The sequence below is a fragment of the Hipposideros armiger genome, unplaced genomic scaffold (genome assembly GCF_001890085.2).
Source record: "Hipposideros armiger isolate ML-2016 unplaced genomic scaffold, ASM189008v1 scaffold_417, whole genome shotgun sequence".
Lineage (NCBI taxonomy): Eukaryota > Metazoa > Chordata > Mammalia > Chiroptera > Hipposideridae > Hipposideros > Hipposideros armiger.
The window spans coordinates 1,533,986-1,544,719 of NW_017731767.1; the positions used below are offsets into that span (position 1 = coordinate 1,533,986).

General features: G+C 50.7%; 1 protein-coding gene across 2 annotated transcripts; it reads right to left on the reverse strand.

Annotated features, from left to right (window-relative positions):
- Window positions 1-4,056: 4,056 nt before the first annotated feature.
- Window positions 4,057-8,363, reverse strand: DNAJB1 (DnaJ heat shock protein family (Hsp40) member B1). Of its 2 annotated transcripts, none has more exons than XM_019664184.1 (3): window positions 7,948-8,363; window positions 6,167-6,747; window positions 4,057-5,436 (listed from the first exon to the last, which is right to left on the reverse strand). In XM_019664184.1, exons 1-3 carry the CDS (start codon window positions 8,156-8,158, stop codon window positions 5,206-5,208), a joined length of 1,023 nt encoding a protein of 340 aa, XP_019519729.1. In that variant the 5' UTR covers window positions 8,159-8,363; the 3' UTR covers window positions 4,057-5,205. The 2 variants fall into 2 exon arrangements, with proteins under 2 accessions (XP_019519729.1, XP_019519730.1); XM_019664185.1 differs by lacking the exon at window positions 7,948-8,363 and adding an exon at window positions 7,053-7,829 and having other exon boundaries at window positions 4,059-5,436.
- Between the last annotated feature and the right edge of the window lie 2,371 nt (window positions 8,364-10,734).

Here is a 10,734-nt window from a genome sequence, read left to right on the forward strand (position 1 = left end):
TTAGAGGAAAAGCCCACCAAAAGTTCTCCCTGTAGCCTACCAGGCCGTTTACCATTTGCTCCATCACCCCTACCTATCCTCACCTCCTCCCATCTTCCCTCTTCCCATCTTCCCTCACTCACTCTGCTCTGGCCTCACTGAGCTCCTGGCTGTTCCTTAAACTACTCAGGGCCTTTGCACAGGCTGTTCCCTCTGGAATACTCTTCGTTCACTATCCAGCTGGCTTCCTCCTTACCTCCAAGTCTTTGCTCAAATGTCACCGTCTCAGTGAAGCATTTACTGAGCTTGTTACTTAAAATTGAACTCAACACTCTCGACCCGCTTGTTTTATATTTCTCCATCATTATCTAGTGTATTAGATGCTTTATTCATTTATTCTTATTTTCTTTTTCCCCCACCCCACTTGACTGTCAGCTCTGCAAGGGCAGGCATTTTGTCCAGTTTTGTTCACTGCTGTGTCCCCAGCATCAAGAACAGGGCTGGGCACACAGTAGGTATTCAGTAAATGTTTATTGAATGGACAAGTGCTTATGATATGTCAGGCACCATGCTGTGTGCGTCTATAATTAGTAACTAATAAGTAATATTCAAGGAGACCTGGGGCAGGTATTCTGCTGAGTGCATTAGTGTAAAGTCCTCCTCAGGGGTTAGCTGTCTGAGTTTTCACTCTGGGGCAGTGAGAAGGGGTGGCTGCTATAATTAGTCCTGTTTCACATGGGAGGAAACTGAGGCTCTTAGACATTTTGTGATTTGCTTAGGGGGATGTAGTGAGCAGAACTTGAACTCAGCACAGCCACCCTACAGAAGCCAAGATCTTAAAACCATGTTCTTTTGCCTCCTGATACATTGCCTCTCCCAGTTTTCACAACACCCCTATGAAAACTGTACCTTTATTTGACCCTGGTTTTCAAAGGAGGGCATTGAGACTCAGAGAAGTGAAGTCACTTGCTCAAGGACAAACAGCAGCAGTGGCAGATCCAGGATTCAGAGCCAGGGCAGCTCAGCCCCACAGCCCACTGTTCTGCTGCCTCTGTTGAGTGAGCAGGTTGTCACAAGAGAGCGGGGGAGTGAGCCTGCTTTACGTAAGAGTGTCCTTGGGCTGGGCAGGGTCCAGGGCTCAACCTGAGGGTCTCAGCAGCTCGCCTGGGGATTTGGTTTTAGAAGCTGACCTGAAAGACCTGGGACACCTGGTCTTTGGGATTAAGGGCTGTGGGCCAAGAGAGCTTCATGTAAGGGTGTAGTGATGCTGATAACTGACACACAGTGCTGGTTCATGCCAGGCCCTCGGGTGTGGGTATCTGTATCTGGAAGTCCTTGCAACCCTAGAAGAGGTTCTATGGTAGTCCCCGCTTATCTGTGGGAAATAACAGTTCAAGACCCCTAGAGGATGCCTGAAACCACAGATGGTATGGAACCCTATATATACTATGTTTTTCTATACATACCTATGATGAAGTTTAATTTATAAATTAGCACAGAGATTAACAATAAAATAGAACAATTATAATACACTGTAATAAAAGTTATGTGAATGTGGTCTCTCTTATTGAGAACTTTCACCATTTCACTTAAAAGAATGTTACATCTTCTCTTTGGCATATATGAATTGCCAGCATCACTACTCTTGTGCTTTGGGGCCATTGTTAAGTAAAATAAGTGTTACTTGAACACAAGCACTCTGATACCACCAGAGTTAATCTGATCACAGAGACTGCTACTAAGTAACAGTGGGGGTGGGGGTGGGGGTTGGGGTTGGGGATGGAACATGGGGCTAGGGAGCATATACAGTGTGGATAAGCTGGACAAAAGCAATGATTCATGCCCCAGGCAGGTAGGATGGAGGGAGACTTCATCAAGCTACTCAGAATAGCATACAATTTAAAACATGAATTATTTCTAGAAATTTCTATTTAATGTTGGACAGCGGTTGACTGGGGTTAACTGAAACCATGGAAAGCGAAACCTTGGATAAAGGGGTACCTACTGTATCATTATGCCCATTATGCAGTTGAAGAAACTGAGGCACAGAGAGGTTAAGTCACTTGCCCAAGGTCATAAAGCCAGAAAGTGGTTTAACTGTGACTCAAGCCTGGAAGCGGGAACAATGGTTAGGGGAGAGAAACGGGCCACCATGGACTTGGATCTTCATCACACCTACCTGGGTAGGCGTGGCAGAATAAAGGTGTATAGTAACAGGAATGAGGAAGCTTTTTAATTCTACAATATATAATGTGGGGGGGAAATGCGGAGCATACAGTATGTACCATTTGTGTTAACAGAAAATCGCATTTGTGCATCTCAGGAAAGGCACAGGAGGCAGTGGCACATTCGCTGTGGGTGGATTGAATAGCAGAGTGGGGATTCTCACTCTATGTGCCCTTGCAAGTTTGGTACTGCGATTACACAGCCAACAATTTTAACTGAAAATTTAGAAATTATACTTGTGCTTATATAAGCACTCTCTGAGGATGCACAAAAAATGTTGAAAAAAATAAAGGAAATCTCTGATGCCGTGGCCTGTCTATATTGGCACAGCGGGAAAGACCTGCAGGCCCAGAGGTGGGTGGCCACTTGACTTATCACAGGCCAGATGTACATTTTGACTTTTGTACTGTGTTTAAATCCCGTAAAAATGTGACACTGCTGGTGCAATGGATTAAGATGAGATGGGTCAGAGGCGGCCCTGCATGTACTGACATGAAAGGAACTCCGAAGCATGCTCAGAGGCAGTGTAGGGAAGGAATCCAACAAGGGGCAGCCCAGGAAGGAATGGTCTGCTAGTGGACCCACCAAACAACTCTGGACACAATCAGATCCACTGTGGGTAAAAAATATGCATTTGAGAGGCAGGCTTTCTGTCCACTTGTCTTTTTCACCATGGCCACTTTCCTGAATAATCACACTACCCCTCACACCCTCAGTAGGTTGTTTCTCTAAGTTCCCATTACTGTGCCTTCATTCAGGCTTTGGGTACCTTTGTGCCCATGGCACTTGGACATGAAGTTCACAGGGACCTGTTACATAATGGAGACTGGGGCAAAGGGATGGCAGCCCTGGGGATCTGTGACCCCAACTGAAGCCAGGGCCAATTCTGCAGTAAAGGCCATCTTGATGCCCGAGAGGTAGTTCAGCAGACATTTCTTGTAATGAGGTCGGTCTCTTTTGGCTTCCATATATGAAGTCACATGCCAAACAGGATGGTTAATGCGGCTGCTCTTCTAATAGACCAGTGTATTAAGATTTGAGTGACAACCCCTCTAGTTCTGTGCTGTCCAATACTTGCTACTAGTCACGTGTGGCTGCTGAGGACTTGAAATGTGGCTGAAATGACTGAGAAATTGAATTTTTAATTTTATTTAATCTTAATTTCCATTTAAAGAAAACATTCCCTTCACTACAGGAAGTTCTCTTGGACAGTGTTCCCCTCTAGACTGTTTTCAGTGGTTAAACTGTTTCAAGTGGGAAGGGAAAGCCACTCCTAGGTTGACTTAAATATGGTGTTTTTACTCCAAGACCTTTTGTAGCAAAGTAGCAATGCATTGCTTACAGCATGTATACTTACTTACTTTATAATAAAACCAGCTCCTTAAAAAAAGTTACAAAGTAAAGCAGCTTCAGTGGCCTGCAAATGAAGCCAGTGCAGGAAATGGTCTTCTCCAGGGTGGGGCTGCCACCAGAACTGGGCTGGAATCATAGTCTGGCTTGGCCAGGGCCTGCCTGACAGTCAGCCTGTTCCAGCAAGAAAGGAGTGGAGAGGGATTAAGAGGGCAGACCATGCACTGCTCCTGGGCTCCTGCCACCAGGTCCTGGAAGACTGGAAGGGGAAATGCTTAACTCTGGTCCTAACCTTCACAAAAACCAAAACCAAAACCAAGCTCTGAATGTATTGGGGTCTCCAAAAGCCCAGGTGGATTGACATTCCCCACCCCACACTGAGCAAAGGAGGGGAAGAGTTCTCTCTCTTGCCGAGGACTCCTGTCCTGGTTGCCTTTGGTGGGATGCCCGCTCCCCACCCCATTCAGCAGAACCCCTCAAACAGAGTCGCAGGACCTCTCTCCTGAGGTTTAGCATCAGTCTTTAATGCTGTCATGCTGCACAATGACAAGTCACACGCTTTGGTCTTGTGTTGGCAGTGGCAACTTACAATGAGTCTAAAAGTCTGAGCACCAGACTGGCCTGCAGAGAACAGACACTCGTTCCAACCCTCCCACTCCCAAGGTTCCTTCTGAATTCCATCATGGGCCTGTACAGAGAGCAGCAGCTGCCGTGGACTGCTTTCTTTGAGTGCACACCAACTTTACACAGAATTATAAAAACATATTTACAGACGTTCCACAGTGCTCCTGTAATCAGGAGTAAAGACCCTTTTATCAAAAGGGATTATATCTAGGGCTGTGCAAAATTCAAAAGGATCAGATCCCTTTGAAAGAGTCCAGAGTCCATTAAACAAAAAAATGATCTGGGCCACTGGGAGGTCCCAGTGTGCCAAAGATTACCTTACAGGAAAAGAAAGAGTGACCCATAAGTGAGCGTACTCGGCCCCCGGAGCCAGAGGTTGAGAGGGCCCCTGACCCCCAAGGGAGAGATGGCTGCACAAGTCACTCTCACTTACTAAGGCTAGCTTCCTTGGTCCTGCTGGAAACGAGAGAGGTATTGCTTGCGGGCGCCAGACAGGCAGTTCTGCAAAAATAGTCTAGGTTCTCAATTTGAGATGGCAAAAGACGGGATTCTTCAGAGGAAGAGCAAAATATGGGAGACAAATACAGAATAAAACATGAACTGGTCATACAACAGAAACTGGAGAGCATACAGGGTCTGGTAACCAAGATAGCAGATTGACATTTCCTAACGGCAACAAGCAAAGGGATGACAGAGGGCTCAAATCCAGTTGCGGGGCTGCCTCTTGGTCCTGAGCAGGGCCTTGAGGAGGAGGGCTGGGCTCGTTCCAGGAGAGCTGCAGGATCTGTGGCACAGACTGGAATGCCTTCTGCTGTTCCCACCACTTGCTGCCCTATCACTCAAAAAACCACTGAAGTCTAGTTCACGACTTTGAAAGATTGTAATATATTCTCTGGGAAACATTCAGCAGTACGAAAGCCCTCCCTGGGCCCTCCCGCCTTCTCATGGGTCCACTACTGGTGGAACGGTCCAGAAATCCTTGAGCTCTGGAAAGGTCCCTGGTCAGTCCTTGGGGAACAGAGGTGGCTATATCGGAAGGGCCTGTTCAAGTTTGGTTCTTGATGCCTGGGGAATCCTTTCAGGGAAGATCACTTCAAATTCAATAATGAGGTCCCCACGTTTCTCGGGCGTTTTGGGGAGGGGGAGGCCTTCTCCAGGAACTTTTCGCCTCATGCCTGGCCTGATGACATCTTTGAACACGACGGGTATGGTCCTGCCATCCAGAGTGGGGACGTTCACAGTACAGCCACACAGAGCCTTGGAAAGCAAAGTGACAGTTAGATGGACGTTACCTTAGAAAGCTCCACTCCTGCCCAGAGGCTTTTTGGGGTAGGGTAAGAGCCATCAGACCTCTGCAGCTAGACCCTGCCCTCCAGATTTACCCAGGTCACCAGCACGGAAGCTCCTAAAAAACAGAGCCCTGGTCAGCTTTGCTCCTGCTGCACACCCCCCAGTCTGGAGGCAGCAAGTGCTCAGATATAGCTGTTAAAAAATACCAAAGTGGGGCCAGCCGAGTGGTGCGATGGTTAAGAACTGGCTTGGCATGCCAGAGGGCCCCGGTTCGGATCCCACATATGAGGGCCAATGACACTGCCCTCCACAGCTAAGATGCTGAACAACAGCTCAACCTGGAGCTGGGCTGCCGTGAGTCGCCAGCGACGGCGTAGGCTGCAGCCCCTGTGGCGGTGGGTTGCCATGGGCTACGGTGTGTAGCCAGCAGCCAGTGTGAGCAGCCAGCAGCCGCAGTGAGCGGCTGTCCAGAGGCCGGCGACTGATCTGCTTCACCCGGGAAGAGCGCAATGATGGTGCCAACTTGGGCCAGTGAAGCAACGTCCTCCACAACTAGACTGAAGAACAAAACGACAGCAACTTGTCTGTTCCCCTTCCCCCAATTCCCCAATAAAAATCTTAAAAAAAAAAAAAATACCAAAGTGCTTCAAAAACCAGCTATCTCCCCCCACAGATACTGCCCCGCCTAGTGCCTTACCTCCCGAAGGGTGATCCTGGCTGGGTAAATGACATCAGAGCCATCTCTCTTAAAGATATTGTGTGGCTTGTCCTTTAAAACAAAGACGATGTCAGCTGGAATGTTGTTGGAGGTCTGGTCTCCCTCCTTGGGGAAGGTGATTTTGGTCCCTTCTTTCCAACCCCGTTTTACTTCAATGGTCAGAATTTTATCTTCATTGCGAATGCTCTTCCCGTCTGGGTTCAGCCGTTTATGGGAGATCTTCATCTTCTTGGTGCAGCCGCTGTAGATCTCTTCAAGGGAAACCCTAAGGTCATGGGTGACAGGGGGGTCTTGCTTTTTCCGGGTGAGCTCTTGCACAGGGCGAGACCGGCCAAAGTTCATGTTTGTAAAGCCGCCCATGCCCATGGGGAAGCCAGTAAACGGGTCATCAACGTCCATGCCTTCCTCCCCGTTCCGCTGCCCAAAAAAGGTGTCAAAGGGATTTCGGCCACCGAAGATCTCAGCAAACATGGCATGAGGGTCTCCATGGAATGTGTAGCTGAAGGAGGTACCATTAGCACCACCGCTGCTCCCACCACTGGGGCCACTGCCCTTTAGGCCTGAAAAGCAAAATTCCAAGAAGTCAGGTGGCTGCCCAGAGGCTTTCCTTAAGAGAAAAATGCTAAGGAACACTGGACGAGAAATTTTTTTTTTTAGCCTGTCAGTAAAAGACAAAGAAAAACCTGACCTTTTACCCCCCCACCCGCCCCACTGTAACAACAGAGGCAGATTCCCCATCCAGGTAATTCCGTGTGGCACAGCAGAGATGAGGGAGCTCAAGCTCTGAGATGGCTTTTTCTAGGGGCCACACACATCCGGCCACTTCTTCCCTGACCCACCCTCCCGACAATGATACAAGACTTACAAGGAATTCACTACGACATCAGATGAAAAAAGCACATCCAGAGTCAGCTTTCAGGGAAGTGTTTACTCCTAAATACTTTAGGGTTGGCGATGTGTAGGGAGACTAAAAAATGTTGGTAAAACAACGCAAGGAGATTTTCAAATTCTCAAACCCTGGTACCTTTGCCATTATCCTCATATAAAAAGTCACTTCGTTTGTTAACACCAAGCCCAGAAACCAGCCTGAGTCATCCACGGGCAACTGGACAAAAAAGAAAGCGGCTTTCTCCTTCCCTGAGGAGAGCTACCCCAGGAGGCTGGGCAGAGGCGGTCCCCTCCATTCCCTGCACCTGGACCGCCACTGTGGGCGCAGGCTGCCATTTACGTGCCTGGCGCGGTGCTGGATAAGCACTTTACAAGAATTAGTTCACTCCGCCCTCCCAGGGGCCCCAGAGGGAGATGGGGGCAAACTGGCGCTCCCCTTTGCAGGCTCACTGCCCGCAGGTGGTCCCGGCGTTCAGCCAGAGGCCCGATTTGGCATCCCTGGGTGGAGGGGCCCAGCACCTCTCCCAGGTGAGCTGGGGCCAGGGGTACGTAGCACCACAAGCAAAAAAAGCCTCCGTCCCCTTCTCGATCCGCACCCGGGGGCGATCGGGGACGTGGGCGGAAACACCCAGGGAGGGGCAGCCCCAGACATGCTAGAAGCTTCTGCGCGAGCGGCGCGGCCAGAGCTCCTCCTCCCATCCGGCGGTTGCCAATCCGAGGGCGGAGGTCCGCATGACCAAAGGGCAGGGGCTATTCGCCACCTGGACCAACCCCCGCCCCTGGGATGCTGCAGCCGTGCCGCCGGCCTCGGTTTCTCCTCCTGTCAAACGGCGGGGGCGCGCCCCCGGCCGCACGCACGCGCGCGCACGCACCTTCCTCCCCGTAGCGGTCGAAGATCTCGCGCTTGCGCGGGTCGCTGAGCACATCGTAGGCCTCGGCGATCTCCTTGAACTTCTCCTCGGCGCCGGGCTCCTTGTTCTTGTCTGGGTGGTAGCGCAGCGCCTGGCGGCGGTAGGCCCGCTTGATCTCCTCGTCTGACGCGCCGCGGGCTAGGCCCAGCGTCTGGTAATAGTCTTTGCCCATGGCCCACGCCCACGGCCCGCCGCCCAGCTATCGCCGTACCCCAGCTCAGCCGCCGCCCCGTCCCGGACTCTATATACCCGTCCGGCGGAAGCTTCCAGAGCCCGCCAGCCCCCTCCAGAACCTTCCGCCCCGCCCCCTACACCGCGCCGGCCAATTGTCGCCGCCAAGCCCGCGACGCGCGACGTCCGGGAGGTGGGCCGTGCCGCCAACGGCTGTTCGCGTGTGACCACGCCCCTTTCCGCTCAGTCCTCGGCAACGCCTCCCCACGGCGCGCGCACCGCACGTCGGATACCCCGCCTCCGCGGGGAGCCAATGGCGACCGGGTCACTGTCCTGGATGACCCGGATGATCTGTTGCGCGCCTCGTCCCCTGGCTGGGTCAATAGGTTTCGACGCGCGGCTCCGAAAGGGCTGCCCTGCCCCTTTTCCGGAGGAGGTGAACCTACCCGCTCGTATCTCACAGGGTCGGGTCCCGGCCGGGGACTTTGGGCAAGTGGGTTAACATTTTTCTGCCCCAGATCCCCCTTCTGGGAATAAAAATACCCACCCGCCTTCTTCTCCCGGCAGTGGGGAGAGTGCAATTGGGAGCCTCTGGACTGTCCCTGTTTTCATCAGACAGGTCCCTCTATAAAGCGAGCTGAGGACCTGGGACCAAAGCTCATCTCCCTGAAAGGCCTTCCCAGTCCCACTCCTCAGGCCTTTCACTTTACAGTTTTCTCAAGAACACCTGCCACTAAAATCTAAAATTATCTTGTTTCATGGTTTTCATACTAAATGTCACCTGCCCCCCGGCCTGTGATCCCCATCTCTAGTACTTGGAACAGTGTCTGGCACACAGTCGCAGTATTTCTTGCTGTTTTGAATGCACCTGCTTCTTTTTCTCCATTACTTTTATGAATTTGGGGGACATGGGTGGGTCCTACACCTCTAAGGCCTCTGTTTCCTCTTTTGTGGGCAACGTGATTCCTTTTGGCTCTAAGAGTCTGAGACTCCTGTGGTCAAGGACAGGGCTAATAGGGAAAGGAGGCTCAGAAAGGGGTACCACCTGGGAAGGGTATAGGGAAGAGGGATAGGCAGTGGTGGCCGCTGAGGCGGGTCGTTCCTGGAAGTACTTCTTGGGAGGTCAGGGCTGTGTAACACTGGCTCTGGAGCTAGACAGTCTGGCTTTGTTCTGGTTCCAGCACTTCCTGGCAGTGACCTTGGGCTGATTACTGAGCCATTCTGGGCCTCAGCTTCCTCATCTGTACAATGTGGGTGGTGGTTGTACCCACCTCATAGGGCTTTGAAGTTGATATAAATCAACATTTGTAAAGCGCCTGGGATAGGCCGGGCACAGAGGAAATGCTCTCAGAAGGGTGGACTAACCCTCTTGTTGAATGGGGGGCTGCTGAATTACCTGGCAGAATCACAGGCAGAAGTTCAGTGACTGCTGCCCTTGTGTAGGCTGGGACTCCTGAGAAAGACAACCAAGGCCTTCCTTGCAGTCCAGTAGAAGGATTCCGGCCCTCCGTGGCCACTCACTGACCCTAGGGTAACCACTGACCTTAGGATACACACTGGCCAACCTGGGAGGATGGGTCTGGGCTGGGTGTCCACAGGCACAGCATAGCCGGGGTCCTGAACCAAATGGAGCAGGGAGAGAGTTTGATTTTAAAAAGTTACATACATAGACAGTGGGAGAATCGTCATGAAGAAAAACTCAGTTTGTGGACTTCCTCACACTTATATGCTAGTATTTATAGGATAAACTTAATTTAGAGTTAACAAACGTGATGGCCTCCAAAGATCCCTCCCATTTCCTTGAATAAACCTGGCTCATGTTCAGGAAGTTTACATTGTTTAACCACCCTTTCCCCCCCTCCGCTCCCCCCCAAAAATCTCCAACACTTCTTTAAGATTCTTTGACCTGGACACTCACTGGGCACTTCAGAATGTTACTGTTAAAGTGGCCTCCGCTCCCAGAAACCCCAGCAGAGCTTCAGCTCTCAACCCAGAGAAGATGTGATGGTTAGTTTTATGCATCAACGTGGCAGGGCTATAGTACCCAGTTATTCAATTAAACACTAATCAAAGTGTTGCTGTAAAGGTATTCTGTAGATGTGGTTTGGTTAACATCTCCAATTAGTTGAATTTAAGTACAGGGGAAGACTCTGGATAACATGGGTGGGCCTCATCCAATCAGTTGCAAGGCTTTAAAAGCAAACATTGATAGGCCTTAAAAGCAAATGCTGAGGTTTCCCTGAAGAAGAAGCATGCGCTCCTGGCTAAGAGTTTGCAGCCTGCTGGTCTGCCCTATAGATTTCAGACTTGCCTCGCCAGCCCCTACAATCGTGTAGGCCAATGCCTTGAAATAAATCTCTTAATACACACACACACACACACACACACACACACACTCACAAACACATGCAGCCTACTGGTTCTGTTTCTTTAGTAGACCCCTTACTGATAACAGGAACTAAGCAGGTGAGTCTGGAGTCAGTCAGCCTCGGTTGAAATCCTGGATCCACTATTATTTACTGCCTGTGAGATCTTGCACAACTTGCTCCATCTCTTGGAGCATTAGGTGTGTCCTTC